Genomic DNA, 25,667 nt, shown 5'->3' with positions numbered 1-25,667 from the left:
GGCATCTCACGAAAGAAGTGATGAGCAGGGCATTTTCTGTATAATGTTAATTATTAATACCCTCCTACCAACTTCTGCTATTACGTTATTCTTTTATGGCATAGAAGAAATTGTCCAAGGGTAACTTTTTTTTGTTAACTGATTTCCGCTGTCTCATCTTGATAGAACAGTTTGATAATTTTCGTGATAGAACAGTTTAATAATTGTAAATGAAAAACAGAATATTGTGTATCCTCCACAGTATTAATTTATTTTTGTTAGTCAGTTTTTGGCTTAGAAGAACGTCATCAAAATTTGTTACTACCGTCATCAGAGACGGTAAAATATTCGTGAAAGGAGTGAGGTACAACTGGCAACGGTGTAACGGAATGTATAGAGTGCGTAACATCTTCCTGAGAGTAGTTGTCGAATATTGTACCTCATTTGACAACTGCAATCACATAAGCTCTAATGACGGCGGAAAACTGGTACACAAAATAAATTAATACTGTAAGAGACGCTTTCTCTGTTCGTTTGAAGTTTACCTTTGCTGTCTGTCAGTCATTTTATATCGATGGGTAAGCGATCAAATATTTTGGTGACAGGATTATGCGCCCCTGAAAATAGCGGATGAGAGTGCTGTAGCTTCAATCCCTCAGCTGATTCGGTAAACTGTCGAAAGCTGTTGTTGTTGTTGTGGTCTTCAGTCCTGAGACTGGTTTGATGCAGCTCTCCACGCTACTCTATCCTGTGCAAGCTTCTTCATCTCCCAGTATCTACTGCAACCTACATCCTTCTGAATCTGCTTAGTGTATTCATCTGTTGGTCTCCCTCTACGATTTTTACCCTCCACACTGCCCTCCAATGCTAAATTTGTGATCCCTTGATGCCTCAAAACATGTCCTACCAACCGATCCCTTCTTCTAGTCAAGTTGTGCCACAAACTTCTCTTCTCCCCAATCCTATTCAATACCTCCTCATTAGTTACGTGATCTACCCACCTTATCTTCAGCATTCTTCTGTAGCACCACATTTCGAAAGCTTCTATTCTCTTCTTGTCCAAACTAGTTATCGTCCATGTTTCACTTCCATACATGGCTACACTCCATACAAATACTTTCAGAAACGACTTCCTGACACTTAAATCTATACTCGATGTTAACAAATTCCTCTTCTTGAGAAACGCTTTCCTTGCCATTGCCAGTCTACATTTTATATCCTCTCTACTTCGACCATCATCGGTTATTTTACTCCCTAAATAGCAAAACTCCTTTACTACTTTAAGTGTCTCATTTCCTAATCTAATTCCCTCAGCATCACCCGACTTAATTTGACTACATTCCATTATCCTCGTTTTGCTTTTGTTGATGTTCATCTTATATCCTCCTTTCAAGACACTGTCCATTCCGTTCAACTGCTCTTCGAAGTCCTTTGCTGTCTCTGACAGAATTACAATGTCATCAGCGAACCTCAAAGTTTTTACTTCTTCTCCATGAATTTTAATACCTACTCCGAATTTTTCTTTTGTTTCCTTTACTGCTTGCTCAATAAAGCTATAATGCCGAAAAATCAGTTGAAGAAATAGAGTTTTTGCGACTGCACGCCCGTAACGAATCACTGAATACGCTGCGAAGATACAGTGATGCAGATATTCGGGAGTCGTTCCCGTAGCTGCCTGGATCTAGCAGCGCACGTTTCGGCATTGCATGCACATCCTCGTGCTTTAGCGGAGCGGCGCTGCGAGAGAAAGCCGGTCGCGAATCCAGCCCGGCGGCGGCGAGGCGGAGCGAGCTGAGTTACCGCTTAGCCAACCGTGGGATCCTGCGAGCTACAATTAGGCCCGCGAGGCGGCTAAGTAAGCGAGACACGCCTAATGACTCCCCCCGGGTGCCTCGTTCTCACTGCACGGAGGACAATGCAGCCACAATGGGCGACTGCGCGCAAAACACAACTGCGTTTTCTCAGCGCTGGCACAGTCGCCACTGTACTTTGTCGCTGTAAAATGGAGCGCAGAACAACAGAGTAGGCCATTGGCCCGTTAAACACGCTTAAGAGAATGGGGAACACCCTCGGGGGCCGTAAGAAGTGTGCTATTATAAGGTAAGAACTTAAGTAAGTGGCCTGTAAAGAGACGAAGAAATAGCAGGACAGTAATTTGTGGCGGCTATTACAGGGCACCACATACCCTCAGTTGACAGTAATTTTCGTCCAGTGTGCTGCAGTAGCAAACTAAGTAACATAATGCTGCTTTAGTAAGATGACCCTGAAGAGGACCGTTGGAAAGACTGAAAATGCCGTTTTGCTTTATAATTCCTTTTAATGTTAAAGACACGGTGGAATCTCCAAAAGAATTTTATATAAACTTGTATTGGGCAGTGGATGTTGGGAGGGGGGGTTCGCCTGACAGATTTCATTCGGCTCTCCAGGACTTCCTGTCCATTGTCAGCCTCTTCATCTCAGAGTAGTTTTTGCACCCGATGCCCTCTATTGTTTCTTGCACGTATTTCCACAACTGTCTTTCAGCACAGTTTTTACCCTCAGCAGCTTCTTGTGGTACCATGGAAGTTGTTCTCTCCTATGTCGTAGCCATGACTTGTCAGCCTTTCTGTTCTTCTTTCGAGGGTTCTACGCATATTTCGCTCCTCCCTGATTCTGCGGAGAAACTTCACATTTCTTATCAGTCCACCTGACTTTGAACCTCCTTCTGTAGCACTAAATCTCAAATTCTTAGAACTTTATCCATCGCAATGGATATTTTCCGTTTTTTTTCCAAGTCCATGATCCATTTTCCACACAATGCAGTGCTCCAAACGTACGTTCTCAGGAATTTCTTCCTTAATTACGGTTGGTCTTTGATACTGGTAGGCGAACGTCGGCCCCACATAATGCCAGCCCAAAACTGCAGGGAACCTCCCCACCTTGCTACACTCACTGGACAGTGTGTCTAAGGCGTTCAGCCTGTCCGGGTTACCTCCAAACGAGTCTCCGACGATTGTCTGGTTGAAGGCATATGCGACACTCGGTGAAGAGATGCCAATCCTGAGAGGTCCATTCGGCATGTTGTTGGGCGCATATGTACCGCACTGCATGATGCGGTTGCAAACATGGGCCTCGCCATGGACGTCGGGAGTGAAGCTGCGCATCATGCAGCCTATTGCGCACAGTTTGAGTCGTAACACGACGTCCTGTGGCTGCACGAAAAGCCTTATTCGACATGGTGGCGTTGCTGTCAGGGTTCCGCCGAGCCATAATCCGTAGTTAGCGGTCATCCACTGGAGTAGTGGCCATTGGGCGGCCTGAGCTAGGCATGTCATCGACAGTTCTTGTCTCCCTGTGTCTCCACCATGTCTGAACAACATAGCTATCGTTCACTCGGAGACGCGCGGACATTTCCCTTGATAAGAGTCCTTGCTGGCGCAAAGTAACAATGCGGACGCGATCGATCTGCGATGTTGAGCGTCTAGGCATGGTAAACTACAGACACACGAGCCGTGCACCTCTTTCGTGGTGGAATGAGTGGAACTGATCGGCTGTCGGACCCCCTCCGTCTAATAGGCACTGCTCATGCATTGCTGTCTACATCTTTGGGCGGGTTTAGTGACATCTCTGACCAGTCAAAGGGACTGTCTGTGATACAATATCCACAGTTAATATCTATCTTCAGTAGTTCTGGGAACCAGGGTAATGCAAAACTTTTTTTGGTGTATGTATAGTACCCGTGAAAGCCTAGACATAGTATAGTTCTGTGTTCGGTATGCTGATGCCCTGTTAGTCCCTGTCAGTGTATTCAGTTGCGACTGTGAATAGAAAATGCAATGACGCTTTACGAATCGCAAGTGTGCGCTGTACGGAGGACAATCTGGAGATAGCTACAACAACACGACGTACGAGGTTTTAAAGAGTAGCCTTACGTTTGAAAGAAACTGAACGATTGAATCACACAGCACCTTAAATTGTGCACTTACAAGAGCCTGCTGAAAAGTAACGCCTCCGATTTTTTGTGTGAAAACTCTCGAAGATTTTTAAATAATGCAGACGTTATTAACAGTCTGCGTCCTTGTTCATCATCTCTACATATTTATTTCGCAACATAGACAACATGGCGACTAACGCATTTCTCCCAACTAGAGAACACATTCTTCATATCGCCATTTTAGAATTTTCGACGTCGTTGACGAAGCTACAAAATGGTTCAAATGGCTCTGAGCACTATGGGACTTAACATCTTAGGTCATCAGTCCCCTAGAACCTAGAACTACTTAAACCTAACTAACCTAAGCACATCACACACATCGATGCCCGAGGCAGGATTCGAACCTGCGACCGCAGCAGTCACGCGGTTCCGGACTGAAGGGCCTAGAACCGCACGGCCACCGCGGCCGGCGACGAAGCTACAACCTCACCTCTGCTTCGACCGTTTCATCACTATCAAAGTGGTCCTCGGAAATGTTCCTCAAGTTTCCTAACCAGATTAAAACCGGATGAGGTCTAGTCGGTACTGTACGGATTGTGATCGATGACAACGAACCCGACGCGTCGGATTGTGGCAGATGTCATGGGGCTCGCGTGTAGTCGGACATTGTCACGTTTAAGGCGAGGTGCTCCATGTGTGGACGAACTTTTCGAATTCGAAACTCGAATACAGCACGCTGTTTCTCAGGCTCCGACTATTTTGTTCCATACCGCCATGTTAACACTGTACAGTTCGGAGCCCTCCAGCGGCAGAGGTTTTCAAAATATGTAGATATGAAGAATGAAGGTGTAGAGTGTTAATAGCATTTATTTTGTTTAAAAATGATTTTTAAGAGTTTTCACATGAAACATTCGGAGACATTATTTTTCAGCCCGCCTTCGTACTTCACGAGGCATTGTCATTCAAAACCCGCATCAGCCAAGTATTTGAAAAGGAAACGAAAAACTAGGAATATGACTGCTACAACAGTTACTGTGGGCATAAAGATTCCTCGTTGCGCACTACGACTATGCTTTTGTGACGGCCATAAACTCGTTTGAGAGTACATTCGGTCGCATACTCTACCAGTTACGGTAACGCTGCGAAATGCAGCTGTGACCGACTATTCCTCTGGGTTACAGATAGGGATAAGCGATATTTAAGTGAACTTTTAAAACAACACTGTTACTTTGTCGTAACTGTTAGCCACATAAGACGTCTCACACTAGACATTGTTACGTTCCAACATAAAAGCGAGTTTTCACTGTTCACCATATTGTGGTTAGTAAACAGTCCAACTGGTCAGTTTCTGTTATTGTTGTTAAAATGTCAGTAATGTTAAGCTAAATGAAACCATTTGTGCCTTGTCACACTAATAGGCAGCCGCAGAGTTACGTCTCGCAGCCTATTAGTAGAGATAGGTCACTCGTAACATCGCAGTCGTTCCGTGCGGTAGCCGTCACCCATTAAAAGTTCCATCCAGGCAGGGTCGTTTCTTGTTGGTCCTGGAGGCGTAGTGGTAAAAAAATAAATATGTACAATAATAAAATAAAAAAATGTAAATCATTTGCGTGGAAACGGAAAGGTCGGGTGGGCGAATCCCGGTCGAATTATGGAATATTTTAGTATGCCTTGAACGTTGCCTTCACTTCTCAATGATTCGCCAAGAACGACACGTGGTTCGAATTGTTCGTTAAACTGTAGGTTCCCTTCACTTCGAAAAGGAGGCACACGCAGGTCGCTGAAGAGCCGTCCTTTTGAAAGACTGGCAGCAGACTTGAGCCACACGGAGTTATTCGATAAGGTAGCTAGGATAGAACTTCAACAAAACGCGGAAAACTAGTTATTGCTAGACACATTTTTCTGCAAGAGAGAATTAAAAAAAAAAACATCACAGCGCGATATTGTAGTCAAGCATTGTATTTCGAACCAGCCGCCCGCTTCTGGCAGATCGACGACCGTTTTCCACATGCACTTAGAACGGTGGTTGCCAAGCTGGGGGTAAAATGAAATTTTCTGGGGGCAAGAACTACAGGATTCGATTCTGTTTCAGTCATCATCATCATTTTCTGGAGCCTTTGTCACGCGTCAACGTGGCATCGGCCTTGTTTCTATGGATTTGGCAATGTTACTGTTGGAGTGTGGCCGGATGCCTTTCCTGTCGCCACCCTGTACCTCTCGGGGCGGAATTAGTGTACCCCAGCTGTCTGTGTCTAGTGTGAGCCATGAAATAGTGCGAGCAGTTTCAAATGTCTGCGAGTCGTGTAACTGAGGCGGGACGTGGGGACCAGCCCGGTATTCACCAGATGGGATGTGGAAAACCGCCTAAAAACCACATCCAGGCTGACTGGCACAACGGGCCTCGTCGGTAATCCGCCAGGCGGATTAGATCCGGGGTCGGCGCGGCTACCTGTTTCAGCTGCGAAACTAAATTATTTTCAGAAGATCGTTACTATTATGACAAGTTTGTAAGACTGTAATATTGATTTATAAGATATAAATAATTAATTTTTGTCAATTAGTAGCATTAATGCGATGGTGGTTACAAGTTCCTAACGTAGTCCACCCACTACACTCGTACGTTGCGCTTTGTCTCGTACATCGCTGCTGACAAAAGTGAGACGTATATGTAACAAGTCTTCTCCAAATTGTAGATAGCATGTGCAGTAGTCCAGAAATTGCTTCATTAGTCGCTTCTAAACCTGTAAACGAATTAATTGACAGCATGACACAGCAGTAACTACATCAGAGTTGCTATAGTGTTGCACACAATGTTATTATTATTATTATTATTATTATTATTATTATTACTACTACTAGTAGTGGCTGTGGTCAGACACACAGCATTAACAGGCTGAAGTCTTCCAATATCTGCTAGTTCAGAAGGAAGGAGTGAAGCAATCAAGAGATTGATGAACAGTAAGTATAGTCCACACATTTTAACTTGGTTGATTTTAAAAAGAGTTGCAATGTGTGAGTCAAGCAAGTGCCGCAATGGAGAGGAGTAACGTAAGGGAAGTATGTTTTGTAGCAAGTGTCTATCCTCACTATGCATAGTTAGCTTTCTTATCTGAGAAGGAGTTGTGGGTAGTACTTGCGATGCATCACCAATTCCTTCCTCATTCATTCTAAAGCGCGCGCGCCCTCACACACACACACACACACACACACACACACACACACACACACACACACAATATCATTCATTTTTAATCATTTTAAAAATAAAAGGCTTCCAAGAAAACTCTTTCACTCTACTGTTTGTTTAGGTGCTAAAGTTGGTGATAATGTGGGTGAGGTTCGGGGGGGGGGGGGGGATAAGAGCTATTGTCTCATTGCACTCAGGTGTAATTGTCTAAGAAAGGTTGGGAACCACTGACTTAGGTGAATACGAGTTGGTACCCACGCTTCGCCTCTGGTAGACACTACGCTAACATTTAGAAAACGTTCTCACACTTGAACGTGAGATTTACTTTAGACTGTTTTTTTCCTTTATTGGATTTCGATTCCCCCCCCCCCCCCCAAAGGGGATATAACAGTAAAAGCAGGCGATAAAACTGTGACTGTTAAAAACTGAAACAAGCCGAAAAAGTTGCTAAGGACATCCGGCCACCGGCCATCACAAATGGTGCTAGAACCCCGTAAAGACAATGAGCAATCAAGAAGAAGAGTCTGATTATGTTGGATAACTGCTGTGTGTAACCTTTGGAAACAATCGAACTGAAGGCATCCAACAATACAGTTATCAATTCGGAGCCCTTTAGCAGCAGAGGGCTGCAAATATATAGACATGAAAAAGGAAGGTGTAGAATGTTAATAACCTTTGTGTTATTTTAAAAGTTTTGAGAGTTTTCAGATAACAAATTCGGAGGCACTACGTTTCAGGACGCCCTAAGGAATTTTCAAACAGTTGAATGTTGTATTTGGAAACATACTCTTTGTGAAATACTAACACGAATTCTTTACAGACGAATGGAAAAACTGGTAGGAGCCGACTTCCGGGAAGATCAGTTTGGAACACGTGAGGCAATACTGACCCTACGACTTACCTTAGAAAATAGATTAAGGAAAGGCAAACCTACGTTTCTAGCAATTGTATACTTAGAGAAAGCTTTTGATAACGTTGATTGGAAAACTATCTTTCAAACAGTGAAGGTGGCAGGGGTAAAATGCAGGGAGCGAAAGGCTATTTACAATTTGTACAGAAACCAGATAGCAGTTCTAAGAGTCGAGTGGCACAAAAGGGAAGCAGTGGTTCGGAAGGGAGTGAGACAGGGTTATAGCCTATCTCCGATGTTATTCAATCTGTATATTGAGCATGCAGTAAAGGAAACAAAAGAAAAATTCGGAGTAGGAATTAAAATCCATGGAGAAGAAATAAAAACTTTGAGGTTGACCGATGACATTGTAATTCTGTCAGAGACAGCAAAGGACTTGGAAGAGCAGTTGAACGGAATGGACAGTGTCGTGAAAGGAGGATATAAGATGAACATCAACAAAACCAAAACGAGGATAATGGAATGTAGTCGAATTAAGTCAGGTGATGTTGAGGGTATTAGATTAGGAAATGAGACACTTAAAGTAGTAAAGGAGTTTTGCTATTTGGGGAGCAAAATAACTGATGATGGTCGAAGTAGAGAGGATATAAAATGTAGACTGGAAATGGCAAGGAAAGCGTTTCTGAAGAAGAGAAATTTGTTAACATCGAGTATAGATTTAAGTGTCAGGAAGTCTTTTCTGAAAGAATTTGTATGGAGTGTAGCCATGTATGGAAGTGAAACGTGGACGAAAAATAGTTTAGACAAGAAGAGAATAGAAGCTTTCGAAATGTGGTGCTACAGAAGAATGCTGAAGATTAGATGGGTAGATCACATAACTAATGAGGAGGCATTGAATAGAACTGGAGAGAAGAGAAATTTGTGGCACAACTTGACTAGAAGAAGGGATCAGTTGGTAGGACATATTGTGAGGCGTCAAGGGATCACCAATTTAGTATTGGAGGGCAGCGCGGAGGGTAAAAATCGTAAAGGGAGACCAAGTGATGAATACACTAAACAGATTCAGAAGGATGTTGGTTGCAGTAGGTACTTGGAGATGAAGAAGCTTGCACAGGATAGAGTAGCATGGAGAGCTGCATCAGGCCCGTCTCTGGAGTGACCACAACAACAACAACAACTCTCGTCATGCCTTTATCCTGATAACTTTCTTATTTATGTACAATCTTTTACTTCTTATAAGGAAAGGATGACGTAACAGCGTGTTAGACTGGTCAAGTGACAGTCTTACCTTCTCACCCAGTCGCCGACTCCCTGTTGATCTTTCTCTGTGTTACTACTGTGTTGTGACTTGTTCTCTGACTGCGGCGCGTTCTGTTCCCGCAGCAGTGGACAGCGACGCGGCACGGCGGCTGCAGAGGCGGTCGACGGCTGCGCCTTCGTCGCTGGCGTCGCGACGCCGGGCGACTGCGCAGGCGCGAGCGGCTCTCCGGCGGAGACTCGCCGGCGGCGCCGACGCCGAGATGCTCTTCACGTCCGAGACGAGGAACGCGCACGCCGGCAGGGTATGTTCTGTAGTTTGTCAGCGTGCAACTACACTCATGCTCATAAATTAAGGATAATTGCAGAATGTGGTGCCACACAGCGTGGCACTACACAAAACTGGGGCTAATAGCGTAGGCACGTAGGGAACACACACGACACAGATTTGTAAGTCCACAGTATTGGTGATAAGTTGAGAAAACTGTCCCGAAAGACATGCGCTACAAAACGTCAGTGTTTCCTGCGCATGTACCCCGACATCAATATGGGATATGATCATGCACACGTAAACAGGCCACACAACGGGTTGGCACACTCTGGATCAGGTGGTCGAGCAGCTGCTGGGGTATAGCCTCCCATTCTTGCACCAGTGCCTGTCGAAGCTGCTGACGTGTCGTAGGGGTTTGAAGACGTGCAGCCATACGTCGACCGAGAGCATCCCAGATGGGTTTTAGGTATGGAGAACAGGCAGGTCACTCCATTCGCCTGATATCTTCTGTTTCAAGGCACTCCTCGACGATGGCAGCTCGGTGGTGCCTTGCGTTATCATCCATCAGGAGGAAGGTGGGACCCACTGCACCCCTGAAAAGGCGGACATACTGCTGCAAAATGACGTCCCGATACACATGACGTGTTACAGTCCCTCTGTCAAAGACATGCAGGGGTGTACGTGCACGAATCATAATCCCACCCCACACCATCAAACCACGACCTCCGTACAGGTCCCTTTCAAGGACATTAAGGGGTTGGTATCTGGTTCCTGGTTCACGCCAGATGAAAACCCGGCGAGAATCACTGTTCAGACCATATCTGGACCCATCCATCAACATAATCTGGGACCACTATTCCAATATCCATGTACTGTGTTCTTGACACCAGGCTTTACGGGCTCTCCTTTGACCAGGCCTCAGTGGAATGCACCTCGCAGGTCTCCGGGCGAATAAACCGTGTCTGTTCAGTCGTCTGTAGACTGTGTGTCTGAAGACAACTGTTCAAGTGGCTGCAGTAAGGTCCCGAGCAAGGATACCTGCAGTACTGCGTGCCCGTCTGCGGGCACTGATGGTGAGGTACCGGTCTGTCTGCTGTAATCGTTGCCATAATCTTGAGATCACACTGTGTCTCACACGGAGAGCCCGTGGTACGACCTGCTGTGTTTGACAAGCCTCCAGTCGCCCTAGTATTCTACCCTCATAACGTCATCAATATGTGTTCTTTGAGCCATTTTCAACACACAGTCACCATTAGCACGTCTGAAAACGTCTGTACACTTACTCGCTGCAACGTACTCTGACTTACACCAACACTCCTCTGCGTATGTGGATTGCTGTCAGCGCCGCCGTGCGACGACCGCAGGTCAAATGCACCGCATGGTCCTATCCCGAGGTGATTTAAACCCGCAAACCTCCCACCAGAGCGTTGTTTCATCATGTATCAGCATTATCCTTAATTTATGAGCATGAGTGTAATCAGCTGGAGGCGAGGGGCGTCGAAGCTGGAGGCAGGGAACCATCCTGCTGCCCAGGCCTACAGCGACGATTCACTGCTGTGTCTGTCTGTACATGATGCGTCTACATCCACTCTTTGAAAAACAGTTAACTGCCCTGCGCCTCGCGAAGCCTGCATTTCATTAAGTTTGTACCCTGCCCGTTAAATTCGGAGGTGGTGCGAGGGAAAAGGAATTGGCGGTAACAATTTTTCTTTCTTTTTGGTCAAATGTTCTGAGCGGAGGGAAATCTCCCGCCGCTGCCCCCTCCCCCTCCCCCACCCTAAGAAAGTGCACAATGAATTTACGTCTGAATTTTCATATCCAAACGAAGAGTGAGAAGTGTAGAAATAGGGTATCAGATTGACCAGCGTTAGGTGTAGTTTTGGAAACAAAATTGCTCGAAAGTAATTCGGCTGATTAAGAAAAACTTAATTACTGATTTGATGGAAAATATAAATATTTCGCGTACAGCTGTTGCTAACTATGAGAAATGAAATTTCAAATCTCTGCGTATAGTGAAACTTCTTTCTCTTGTTATTGATTCTCTTAAGAATAACAGAATTGACATTTAAATAGGATATAACTTGTATTAGTACAAGGTACCCTCCGTCATGTACAGTTAGATCTTTTGTGGAGTATGTATGTAGATGTTTATAGGGTTCACTTGCACTGATCAGTCTTTCAACACTGAGTCAAGTAACTGACGATTTATACACTGAAGATCCAAAGAAACTGGTACACCTGCCTAATATCGTGTAGGGCCCATCCGAGCACATAGAAGTGCCGCAACACGACGTGGCATGGACTCGACTAATGTCTGAAGTGGTGCTGGAGGGAATTACACCATGAATCCTGCAGAGCTGTCCATAAATCCGTAAGAATACGAGCGGGTGGAGATCTCTTCTGAATAGCAAGTTACAACGTATCCCAGTTATGCTCAATAATGTTCAAATCTGAGGAGTTTGGTGGCCAGCGGAAGTGTTTAAACTCAGGAGAGTGTTCCTGGAGCCACGCTGTAGCAATTCTGGACGTGTGGGGTGTCGCATTGTCCTGCTGAAATTGCCCAAGTCAAGTAACTGACGATTTATACACTGAAGATCCAAAGAAACTGACATGAATGGATGCAGGTGATCAGACAGGATGCTTACGTACGTGTCACCTGTCAGAGTCGTATCTAGACTTATTAGGGGTACCGTATCACCTGAACTGCACACGCTTCACACCACCACAGAGCCTCCAAAAGCTTGAACAGTCCTCTGCTGACATGCAGGGTCCATGAGGTTGCCTCCATACCCGTACACGTCCATCCACTCGATACAACTTCAAACGAGACTCGTCCGATCAGGCAACATGTTTCCAGTCATCAACAGTCCAATGTCGGTGTTGACAGGCACAGGTGAGGCGTAAAGCTTTGTGTCGTGCAGTCATCAAGGGTACACGAGTGGACCTTCTGATTTGAAAGCCCATATCGACGATGTTTCGTTGAATGGTTCGCACGCTGACACTTCTTGTTGGCCCAGCATTGAAATCTGCACCAATTTGCAGAAGGGTTGCAATTCTGTCACGTTGAACGATTATCTTCAGTCGTCGTTGGTCCCGTTCTTGCAGGATCTTTTTCCGGCCTTAGCGACGTCAGAGATTTGATGTTTTGCCAGATTCCTGATATTCACGGCACACTCGTGAGATGATCGTAAGGGAAAATTCCCACTTCATCGCTACCTTGGAGATGATGTGTCGCATCGCCCCTGCGCCGACTGTAACACCACGTTCAAACTCACTTAAATATTGATAACCTGTCATTGTAGCGTGCTACTTCTCAGTGAGTAGATTACTTTCATCTCGGATATTGTCTAGGAATTTAAAGATTAGAATATACAAAACTATTATTCTACCAGTTATGCTGTATGGGTGTGAGACTTGGTCTGCCACTGTGCAAAATGAAAACAAATTTTTAAGGAAAATTTTCGGAGAAAAAAGGGATGACATTAGCGGAGAGTGGCGAAAACTGTATAACGAAGAGGTTCACGAACTCTATTCAAGCCCTGACATAATCAGTATTATTAAATCACGTAGGCTGCGATGGGCGGGTCACGTAGCTCGAATGGATGAGGGCAGGGCAGCGCGCAGAGTACTGGTAGTGCACTTAGAGGCAAAGCGTCCTGTGGGGAGACCGAGGCGTAGATGGGAGGACAATGTGAAGGCTGATTTGAGGAGCCTAGGTATTGAAGATGAATGAAAGGAAATAGCCCAAGACAGGGACAGATGGCGAAAATACGTTGCTGCGGTAATGGTCTCTCGAGCCCAGTATGACCAGTGCTTGTGTGTGTGTGTGTGTGTGTGTGTGTGTGTGTTTGTGTGTGGCATTGTAGCACCAGTAACTGATCTAACAACTGCACTAGACACTTGTCCTATGTATAGGCGTTGCCGACCGCAGCGCCGTATTTTACCTGTTTACATATGTGTATTTGAATACGCATGCGTATACCAGTTACTTTGGGCAACGGCCTTGCCGCAGTGGATACACCGGTTGTCGTGAGATCACCGAAGTTAAGGGCTGTCGGGCGTGGTCGGCACTTGGATGGGTGACCATCCAGGCCGCCATGCGCTGTTGCCATTTTTCGGGGTGCACTCAGCCTCGCGACGCCAATTGAGGAGCTACTCGACCGAATAGTAGCGGCTTCGGTCAAGAATACCATCATAACGACCGGTAGAGCGGTGTGCTGACCCGTCGCCCCTCCTATCCGCATCCTCCACTGAGGATGACACGGCGGTCGGATGGTCCCGGTAGGCCACTCGTGGACTGAATACGGAGTGCTTATACCAGTTTCCTTGGCGCTTGAGTGTGTAACATGTATATTGTCCATTTGGGGTCTTCAGGGCGAAGTCTTGAGGCACGATGTCGATATTGGCGAATAAACCGTTCATACACGTTGCCTGGGCTTATCCGTGCCTGCAGTAATATCCGCGTTTCCACGTGGTAACTATTCTGACGACGTAAGGCGGAACTATAACATAGATCGGGTAGTATGCGTCCTCTACCGTGTCTGAAGATAATACACTACTGGCCATTAAAATTGCTACACCACGAATTTGACGTGTTACAGACGCGAACTTTAGCCGACAGGAAGAAGATGCTGTGATATGCAAATGATTAGCTTTTCAGAGCATTCACACAAGGTTGGCACCGGTGGCGACACCTACAACGTGCTGACGTGAGGAAAGTTTGCAACTGATTTCTCATACGCAAACAGCAGTTGACCGGCGTTGCCTGGTGAAACGTTGTTATGATGCCTCGTGTAAGGAGAATAAATGCGTACCACCACGTTTCCGACTTTGCTAAAGGTCGGATTGTAGCCTATCGCGATTGCGGTTTATCGTATCGCGACATTGCTGCTCGCGTTGGTCGAGATCCAATAACTGTTAGCAGAATATGGAATCACTGGGTTCAGGACGGTAATACGGAACACCGTGCTTGGTCCCAACGGCTTCGTATCACCAGCAGTCGAGATGACAGGCATCTTATCCGCATGGCTGTAACGGATCGTGCAGCCACGTCTCGATCCCTGAGTCAATAGATGGAGCCGTTTGCAAGACAACAACCATCTGCACGAACAGTTCGAGGACGTTTGCAGCAGCATGGACTACCAGCTCGGAGACCAAGGCTGCGATTACCCATGACGCTGCATCACAGACAGGATCTCCTGCAATGGTGTACTCAACGACGAACCTGGGTACACGAATAGCAAAACGTCATTTTTTCGGATGAATCCAGGTTCTGTTTACAGCATCATGATGGTCGCATCGGTGTTTGGCGACATCGCTGGGAACGCACATTTGAAGCGTGATGGTATGGGGTGCCATTGGTTACACGTCTCGGTCAGCTCTTGTTCGCATTGACGGCGTTTTGAACAGTGGACGTTACATTTCAGACGTGTTACTATCCGTGGCTCTACCCTTCATTCGATCCCTGCGGAACACTCTATTTCAGCAGGATAATGCACGACCGCATGTTGCAGGTCCTGTATGGGTCTTTCTGGATACTGAAAATGTTTGACTGCTGTCCTGGCCAGCACATTCTGCAGATCTCTCACCAATTGAAAACGTCTGGTCAATGGTGGCCGAGCAACTGGCCCGTCACAATACGCGAATCACTACTCTTGATGAACTGTGGTATCGTGTTGAAGCTGCATGGGCAGCTGAACCTGTACACGCCATCCAAGCTCTGTTTGACTCAATGCCCAGGCGTATAAAGGCCGTTATTACGGCCAGAGGTAGTTGGTTTAAATGGCTCTGAGCACTATGGGACTTACCAGCTGAGGTCATCAGTCCCCTAGAACTGCTTAAACCTAACTAACCTAAGGACATCACACACATCCACGCCCGAGGCCGGATTCGAACCTGCGACCATGGCGGTCGCGCGGTGCCACACTGAAGCGCCTAGAACCGTTCGGCCACTTCTGCCGGCAGAGGTAGTTGTTCTGGGCACTGATTTCTCAGAATCTATGCACCCAAATTGCGTGAAAATGTAATCTCATGTCTGTTCTAGTATAATATACACTCCTGGAAATGGAAAAAAGAACACATTGACACCGGTGTGTCAGACCCACCATATTTGCTCCGGACACTGCGAGAGGGCTGTACAAGCAATGATCAGACGCACGGCACAGCGGACACACCAGGAACCGCGGTGTTGGCCGTCGAATGGCGCTAGCTGCGCAGCATTTGTGCACCGCCGCCGTCAGTGTCAGGCAGTTTGTCGTGGCATACGGAGCTCCATCGCAGTCTTTAACACTGGTAGCATGCCGCGACAGCGCGGACGTGAACCGTATGTGCAGTTGACGGACTTTGAGCGAGGGCGTATAGTGGGCATGCGGGAGGCCGGGTGGACGTACCGCCGAATTGCTCAACACGTGGGGCGTGAGGTCTCCACAGTACATCGATGTTGTCGCCAGTGGTCGGCGGAAGGTGCACGTGCCCGTCGACCTGGGACCGGACCGCAGCGACGCATGGATGCACGCCAAGACCGTAGGATCCTACGCAGTGCCGTAGGGGACCGCACCGCCACTTCCCAGCAAATTAGGGACACTGTTGCTCCTGGGGTATCGGCGAGGACCATTCGCAACCGTCTCCATGAAGCTGGGGTACGGTCCCGCACACCGTTAGGCCGTCTTCCGCTCACGCCCCAACATCGTGCAGCCCGCCTCCAGTGGCGTCGCGACAGGCGTGAATGGAGGGACGAATGGAGACGTGTCGTCTTCAGCGATGAGAGTTGCTTCTGCCTTGGTGCCAATGATGGTCGTATGCGTGTTTGGCGCCGTGCAGGTGAGCGCCACAATCAGGACTGCATACGACCGAGGCACACAGGGCCAACACCCGGCATCATGGTGTGGGGAGCGATCTCCTACACTGGCCGTACACCACTGGTGATCGTCGAGGGGACACTGAATAGTGCACGGTACATCCAAACCGTCATCGAACCCATTGTTCTACCATTCCTACGCCGGCAAGGGAACTTGCTGTTCCAACAGGACAATGCACGTCCGCATGTATCCCGTGCCACCCAACGTGCTCTAGAAGGTGTAAGTCAACTACCCTGGCCAGCAAGATCTCCGGATCTGTCCCCCATTGAGCATGTTTGGGACTGGATGAAGCGTCGTCTCACGCGGTCTGCACGTCCAGCACGAACGCTGGTCCAACTGAGGCGCCAGGTGGAAATGGCATGGCAAGCCGTTCCACAGGACTACATCCAGCATCTCTACGATCGTCTCCATGGGAGAATAGCAGCCTGCATTGCTGCGAAAGGTGGATATACACTGTACTAGTCCCGACATTGTGCATGCTCTGTTGCCTGTGTCTATGTGCCTGTGGTTCTGTCAGTGTGATCATGTGATGTATCTGACCCCAGGAATGTGTCAATAAAGTTTCCCTTTCCTGGGACAATGAATTCACGGTGTTCTTATTTCAATTTCCAGGAGTGTATTTGCCCAAAGAATACCCGTTTATCACCTGCATTTCTTCTTAGTGTAGCAATTTTAATGGCCAGTAGTGTATCTTGCGCCTCTCTGGAACTTGGCCTCGCCGTGTGGCGCCCTCCGTGTATGACCGTGTCTCCTTTCTCCTTTCGGCCTCAGCATTAGTGATCAGTATTGAGTTGGGCATGAAATATTGTATGTGATTATCAAATGTTACAGTTGCCACCACCAGAGGAGGATACGACGAAGCCGCCTAGTAAGGAGGAAAAAGACAGCGGCAGCGAGAATAAGGAGGTGTCGACGTCACCACGGTACGTCCTCCGCGGGCGACGGCCGCCCTACACAGTACTGGACCGCAGAGCGTCGCCGGCCAACAGCTCCAGGGACAGCAGCGAAGAGGACGAGGCGACGAAGCAGCGGAAGAGGCGACCGTCCAAGGAGGCGTCACACTCCGACGACGACGATGACGACGACGATAGTGACAGCGACGGTGACGACTCCTCGGAAGAGGGGAGAGGTGCGAAAAGGGACGGACCCGGTGGCGGGAGGGTTTCTGACGAACGGAAACTTGTGCGGAAGAGGAGGCCGGGACAAGCTATTTCCGGTGCTGAAAGTAGGGATACGGAGTCCGTGAGAGGCGTGCGTTCCTCGACTGCTGCAGCGACGCAGGAGCCGACGACTGCAGTGACGCCGCAGAAGTCGACGGAAGCCGCTTCGTCTACAGCGCCGAGTGTAGAAGGAGCGGCGCAGGGCGAGCAGCGGGCGGCCGGCTCGCGAAAGAGGCGTCCGTCCAAGGTTGCCGACAGCGGCGAGGAGGCGACGAAGGCGGCGGAGGCGGCCCACAAGAGGCGGCGGCCCTCGGACCCGGCGCTGTCGCCGCCGTCTTCGCCGCCTTTCCACCCGATGCTGCCCGCGGCGTCGGCGCTCACCATGTCCGACTCGCTGTACAACCACTTCCGGCCGCTGAGCGACGTCCCGGAGGACCACCTGCTGCCCTTCCTCAGCTTCGGCAAGAAGCTGCCCTCCAAGGCGGCAGCGGTCGCGCACCGGCCCGCGACGGGCAGCACCAACTCGCTGCTGCCGGAGGCCTCCGCCGGCCACGGCCGCGGGGGCGGCGGAGGCGGGTGGGCGCTGACGACGGCGCCGCCCCCGGAGCAGCAGGGCTCCGGACAGCGCCGGCCCCCGGAGGACGTGGTGGACGAGCACATGGACGTGGCGCTCGTGCGGACCGCCGTCGAGCGAAACAAGGCGGCGCGCGGAGCTGCTGCCCCCAGCGCTCTCCGCACACTCTACACCAGGTACGCGCTCTCCGCTCGCACCACACGCGTAAACATTGCCGAACGGTATCAGTACGGAGATCGTGACGCACCACTTTTCCAAAAGTGTAATTTATCCTCGTATTGGTTAAAAACAGTCTTGGTTGCAATTTTAGTTTTTTATTTTTCAACTACGAGTTTCGACTTATTTAGGCATCTTCAGGTTATCTTAATTTGGTATTTCTTAGAAGGATCCTTTAGCCAGTGTAGCCAAAGGGCATCGTTGAATGTATCAGGCCAACATCGTATTTGTTAAACTCAGTAAAAACTTTTCTAGATGGACGCGAGTGACACCAAGATCTGCATAACGCGTTCCCGTTCACAGGAGCGAGTAACAGAATAAGATTGGGGCTCACTCGCGTCCATCTAGAAAAGTTTTTGAGGACGTGGCGTGAGTCGTGCTTGGGTAGCTCAGTTGGTAGAGCACTTGCCCGCGAAAGGCAAAGGTCCCGAGTTCGAGTCTCGGTCCGGCACACAGCTTTAATCTGCCAGGAAGTTTCATATCAGCGCACGCTCCGCTGTAGAGTGAAAATTTCATTCTAGAAACATCCCCCAGGCTGTGGCTAAGCCATGTCTCCGCAACATCCTTTCTTTCAGGAGTGCTAGTTCTGCAAGGTTCGCAGGAGAGCTCCTGTAAAGTTTGGAAAGTAGGAGACGAGGTACTGGCAGAAGTAAAGTTGGGAGGACGGCGTGTGAGTCGTGCTTGGGTGGCTCAGTTGGAAGAGCACTTGCCCGCGAAAGACAAAGGTCCCGAGTTCGAGTCTCGGTCGGGCACACAGTTTTAATCTGCCAGGAAGTTTCATATCAGCGCACGCTCCGCTGCAGAGTGAAAATTTCATTCTAGAAAAGTTTTTACCGAGTTTAACGAATGCGATGTTGGCCTGATATATTCGACGATGCCCTTTGGCTACAGTGACTAAAGGATCCTTCTAAGAAATACCAAATTAAGACAACCTGAAGATGCCTAAATAAGGCGAAACGCTTAGTTAAAAAATAAACTAAATTGCAACCAAGACTGTTTCTAACCAATACTGTTAAGCACAAGTTTGCCGTATGCCACATATGGATTGGAAGAATTTCTGCCGCCCGTGATTAGCCGAACGGTCTAGAGGGCTACAGTCATAGACTGTGCGGCTGCTCCTGGCGGAGATTCGAATCCTCCCTGGGGCATGGGTGTGTGTGTTTGTCCTTAGGATAGTTTAGGTTAAGTAGTGTGTAAGCTTAGGGACTGATGACCTTCGCAGTTAAGTCCCATAATATTTCACACACATTTGGACACATTTTTGAAGAATTTCTGCCGCGCAGGATTAGCCGAGCGGTCTGAGGCGCTGCAGTCATGGACTGTGGGGCTGGTCCTGGCGGAGGTTCGAGTCCTCCCTCGGGCATGGATGTGTGTGTTTGTCCGTAGGATAATTTAGGTTAAGTAGTGTGTAAGCTTAGGGACTGATGACCTTAGCAGTTAAGTCTCATGTTTTCACACACATTTGAAATTTGAATTTTTTTGAAGAATTTGTATTTATCGTGGTGTCCAAAATTGAAGCGACAAACCGAAATATTGTCAAGTTGCGTTTATTTTACCACAAAACACCATAATCAGGTGATAGCAAAGTAGAAACAATATAGAGAATACAGAACGTAAACGATTGCAACATGCATAACGGTAGATAAAGATGTTCTTCGTGTTCTCCAACTTAACCGATTTACACAAACTTTCCGATAACAGGTTAATGCGCTCAGTATGGTGTCTTGACCGCCTCTGGCAGCAATACAGGCCTTGACAAACGATGGGGCACGCTGTGAATGATGTCATCAATCTCATATTGAGGCAATAACGCCCATTCTTCCAGCAGTGCTGCTCGCAAGTCTTTGAGAGTGGTTGGTGGGGTCTGACGTGGTGCTGCCTGTGTCGCTAGTGCATCGCAGACATGCACTATGGAGTTCAAATCGGGAGAGCGAGCGGGTCACACAATGCGTGTGGAATAATTATTTATTTCTAATTTCTGCTACCAGTCGCTTTTTTATTTTATGTTTAATCTAAAATAATACAACGCGTTTCGAACATCTTCTGTTCATCTTCAGACGTTTATACATACATACATACAGAGAAATGTTACGTTTAAAAGAAAACGTCAACCACGTGTTGTTCATGAGGTCGAGCATTGTCTTCCAGCTCACGAGGTTCTAAGATTTCGTCATGATACCTGACAGCAGTTAAACCTTGCAAATTTAGTCGTACAGATTCACGAAGAGGTGTTCGAGTGGTCAACATAATGGCTGCCCACACCATTAGGGATCATCCTCGATATCAGTCTCTTTCCACAATGGTTGGATCTCGAAATCGTGTTCCACGGTCCCTCCAGATGCGAATCCGTCGAAAATCACTGCCCAGACCAAATCGGGACTCAACTGCGAAAAGAACATTGGCCCACTGTTCGACGGCCCAGGTGGCACGTTGACGTCTCCACTCTACACATTCCTTTCTGTAAAGACACGTCAGACGTACACATACAGAAGGCCTAGACCACTCTCCCTAAGCTTTCTGTACACCGTTTGCCTCGCTACAACACGTCCAGTGCATGCTCCGAGGTCAGATGCTAGTTACGGTACCGTCGTGTGTCGTGCCCGTACAACCAAATAACGATTCTCTCTTTCTAATTTTGCACGTGGTCGGCCACGCCCTGGTCTTCGGGATACAGTTTTGCTCTCTATAAACTGTCGCCACATCCGAAAAACAACAGAAAAATTCATTTTAAAGCCGTCGGTCCATATCAATTTGTGAATGTCCTGTTTCCAATGGCCCTCCACCGCAGAGAGCCTGGTAACCATCTTCTCTGTGCCATACTGCACCGTCTGTGACCATAGGCAGCCAGTGTGGATGTGAGAGTACCCGACAAACAATATCCCGACCGAGACTCGAACTCGGGACCTTTCCCTTTCGCGGGCAAGTGCTCTACCATCTGAGCTACCGAAGCACGACTCACGCCCGGTCCTCACAGCTTTACTTCTGCCAGTATCTCGTCTCCTACCTTCCAAACTTAAAGGCAAAGGTCCCGAGCTTAAGTCTCGGTCGGGCACACAGTTTTAATCTGCCAGGAAGTTTCATATCAGCGCACACTCCGCTGCAGAGTGAAAATCTCATTCTGGAAACATCCCCCAGGCTGTGGCTAAGCCATGTCTCCGCAGTATCCTTTCTTTCAGGAGTGCTAGTTCTGCAAGGTTCGCAGGAGAGCTTCTGTGAAGTTTGGAAGGTAGGAGACGAGATACTGGCAGAAGTAAAGCTGTGAGGACCGGGCGTGAGTCGTGCTTCGGTAGCTCAGATGGTAGAGCGCTTGCCCACGAAAGGCAAAGGTCCCGAGTTCGAGTCTCAGTCGGGCACACAGTTTTAATCTGCCAGGAAGTTTCATATCAGCGCACACTCCGCTGCTGAGAGAAAATCTCATTCTGAAAACAATATCCCGTTTGACAGGTGCCCTGACGTCGCCGTTGGCGTGGTTGTTCGTTGACCAGAATGCCATCTTCCGTGCAGGACACGGTCGTACGGGCATCTGTTGACAGTTTATATGATTATGTCGTGAATGAATAAGAGTGAATGACCAAGGACGAAGTGCTCGTTTTAGAAAGGGCGTAAGGCAAGGATGTAGCCTTTCGCCCCTACTGTTCAATCTGTACATCGAGGAAGCTACGATGGAAATACAAGAAAGGTTCAAGAGTGGAATTAAAATTCAAGGTGAAAGGTATCAATGATACGATTCCCTGATGACATTGCTATCCTGAATGAAAGTGGAGAATAATTATTTGATCTCCTGAACGGAATGAACAGTCTAATGAGTACACATTATGGATTAAGAGTAAATCGAAGCAAGACGAAGATAATGAGATGTAGTAGAAATGAGAACAGCGAGAAACTTAATATCAGGATCGATGGTCACGAAGTAGATGACGTTAAGGAATTCTGCTATCTAGGCTGTAAAATAACGAGTGACGGACGGAGCAAGCACATCAAAAGCAGACTAGCAATGGCAAAAAGGGCATTCCTGGCCAAGAGAAGTCTACTAATATCGGCCTTAATTTGAGAAAGAAATTTCTCAGATTGTACGTCTGGAGTACATTGTAGGGTAGTGAGACATGGACTGTGGGAGAACCGAAACAGAAGAGAATCGAAGCATTTGAGATGTGGACTACGGACGAAAGTTTAAAATTAAGTGGACTGATAAGGTAAGGAATGCGGAGGTTCTACGCAGAATCGGAGAGGAAAGGAATATATGGAAAACACTGATAAGGAGATGGGACAGGATGATAGGACATCTGTTAAGGCATCTGGGAATCGCTTCCATAATACTAGAGGGAGCTGTAGAGTGCAAAACTGTAGAGGAAGACAGGATTTGGAATACATACAACAAATAATGGAGGACGTAGGTTGCAAGTGCAATGGAGGACATACGAAGCATGTTGGGGGGGGGGGGGGGGAGGGGGCAGTCACAGACTGGACCGTGACGGCGACCCTGTGTTCTGAGTTCGTGTACATACCGTGAAGCGGCAGATATGAAAGTGATCTGATTTCCGAACACGGATTCCTTAACAAAACTTTATCCGCTAACTCTCCTCCACACCTTTACGCCTTTCGGTTTCATCGCTTTAGGAAGAACGAGTTGAGTTCTCCGCTCTAGGAAGTCCTGAATCCATCACAAATCCCATATGATAGTAAGCTTACGATTTGCTCCAAAGTGACTAGGCAAAACTGTGAGATTCCGACCCTCATACATCTTGATGATGGTGGCTAATGTGGTATAACTTTAGATTGAAATATACCTGTTTGTCAGGACGATATAACTGTTGCTTATTACGGGGCTTATTACAGTACACGCATTGGACATGGCGAATTTAGAATTGGCTCTCCTCTCTGCGGCCAAGTGTCGAACAAGTAGATCGTCACGCCTGCTGATGATTTCTAGAAAACGATAACGCACGAGTGCCGACTCGGCCTTCAGCGATGCGATAGTACGGCTCCCAGGTGCACAGCGTAACTGCTATACCGGTGCAGGAAGCGATGAGACAGCGCCACTATTGGGCCCATTGTCTCTCGAACTCTTACGCACAGTTCGTGCAGATCTTAGCATTTACGGCATACTTCGAGTGTCTCTCCCGCAACTGCTTGACTGCAGACGTCGGACTGTTACGACCGCATCATTCCCTGGAATCACGGAGGTGCAGCGTGAATCAGAATCTGAAATTATATGGAGCCTGCAGAATATCGCGGCTGTCATGGTTCTTCATCTCAGTGTTTTCTTTCATCCGAACAGATATGAGATTATATGAGATTATCAACGACTCTTTGGAAGGTGCTGTAAACGTTACAGATTGTGTATAACGCAATGTTTCTCAGCCTCACACGTATGACACAAACATTTCTGGTTGCTTCCGCGTGAGATACCACACGTTGCTTCACTTCATACAGCCATCTATTTAATTCAATAAAATAATGTTATTGTTGTTACAACAGTATTTAACGCAAAATTAAGAGTGCCTCAGTGTAGCATTATATCGCTGCCTCATTCAGCATTGCACTTGCGATGTTGCCACTAAATTCTGCAGTAAATTTTCAATAAATTTCAGTGGATGTCTCATTGTATGGGTATAGACTCATTATATGGGTTCCGTTTACATAGAAGCCCCTTTCGCCAATAGCAACATCACAATCGATGTGAAAATGTCGCTTACTTTTCTCTTGACAGTGTAATTTGAATGTTTATATTTTCATTAACATTTGTTCTCCGGCTAATTCTGCCGGAAAACTTGAATGGTCCCGTTGACAACCAGTTTCTACATTTGTGAAACAGCTGGTCAAAGTACACCTTGCAGCGGAACAAGTACTGGTTCCAGAAAATGTAAGTGTTTATGCACAAGATGGACTGTGATGATGGACTTTTATTTGTTTATTTATTATGACATGATCGTTTTTTTTGGGGGGGGGGAGACTTGCGAATTGTGTGGTGTGCCCTAATCGAATTGATAGCACAGCTGAGTCGATTACCCGATTTAACGAAGAGTTTCCCGACAGAATTCCGGCATGGTCTACAGAGCTGAATCCTTATTGCTGTGAAGTATAAAAAGAAGAGATTAACCCTTCGAATACCTGTTATAAATTTATTCCAAAATTCCCTCAGTTTGATTTGTCTTATTCTTTCTGAGCCGGTCGGAGTGGCCGAGCGGTACTACTGTCTGGAACCGCACGACCGTTACGGTCGCAGGTTCGAATCCTGCCTCGGGCATGGATGTGTGTGATGTCCTTAGGTTAGTTAGGTTTAAGTAGTTCCAAGTTCTAGGGGACTGATGACCTCAGCAGTTAAGTCCCATAGTGCTCAGAGCCACTTCAACTATTTTTATTCTTTCTGAGATATCAGATCCTTACGGACGTCCCATGTGTATAACTCTTACACGAAGAAAAAATGTCCGCAGCTCTTGGTCTAGTGGCTAGCGTTTCTGCCTGTGGATCACGGAGTCCCGGGTTCGATTCGCGGCCGGTTTTTTTATAAGGGCGCCGATGACCGCGTAGTTGAGCGCCCCACAAACCAAACATCATCACATTATCACGAAGAGATAATAATGACGTGCTACTTAACAACACACCGCATATTCTGTGTGACCTACCGTTTCTGCAACTTCCTCGGCAGATAATGGAACGCGCTACAGGCGGTTGTTGAGATCCGTCTACTGCTCGCCAGTGGAGCTTTTGGGAGGTAGCTGGATTGCCTTCTCGCATCGTCTGCCACATCTCTGCTCTCGTGACTTACGGTAAGTGCCGTGAAACTCTCTCAGGCGCCGAGTCACGTAATAACGCTGAGCGTTTGCGAAAGCGGAGACAGAACTTCCTCCCGATGTGCTACAAACAGCAAACGCCTTCAAGTCCTGCAGACTCTTACTACGCTGCTGCTTTGCTAACTCGTCGGAGTACGATTGACATTCTCCGTTTAGTGGCACATTTACACCTACAAATTAATCTCGCCGAAAAAATCCAATGTAAAAACTCTAGGAATCGACGTACTTGTCAAATTTTTAAATACATTAGTTACTTTAGTTTATCAGGGGAAAATGGAATTGAAAGTTTTTCCTTAGTGAAGTACTTCAGTAGGTTATTTCTAAAAGATTCATCCGATTTCACATATTTTCTACATTAATCAAGACAGAAACTTGGAGTGAATATACACTACTGGCCATTAAAATTGCTACACCACGAAGATGACGTGCTACAGCCGCGAAATTTAACCGACGAGAAGAAGATGCTGTGGTATGAAAATGATTAGCTTTTCAGAGCATTCTCACAAGGTTGGCGGCGGTGGCTACACATACAACGTGCTGACACAAGGAAAGTTTCCAACCGATTTCTCATACACAAACAGCAGTTGACCGGCGTTGCCTGGTGAAGCG

At 47.4% G+C, this 25,667-nt stretch overlaps 1 protein-coding gene across 1 annotated transcript in view; it reads left to right on the top strand.

The window, feature by feature from the left end:
* LOC126100342 (mucin-19-like) overlaps nucleotides 1-25,667 on the top strand; it is a 445,217-nt gene that overhangs the window by 362,691 nt on the left and 56,859 nt on the right. The window contains exons 2-3 of the mRNA XM_049910954.1: nucleotides 9,313-9,491; nucleotides 17,146-18,224. Of these exons, the coding sequence (XP_049766911.1) occupies nucleotides 9,313-9,491; nucleotides 17,146-18,224 (1,258 nt within the window). The remainder of the gene's footprint in view (nucleotides 1-9,312; nucleotides 9,492-17,145; nucleotides 18,225-25,667) is intronic.

This window comes from Schistocerca cancellata, chromosome 9, assembly GCF_023864275.1.
Source record: "Schistocerca cancellata isolate TAMUIC-IGC-003103 chromosome 9, iqSchCanc2.1, whole genome shotgun sequence".
Classification (NCBI taxonomy): Eukaryota; Metazoa; Arthropoda; class Insecta; order Orthoptera; family Acrididae; genus Schistocerca; species Schistocerca cancellata.
This window is presented reverse-complemented; position numbering and strand designations above follow the sequence as displayed.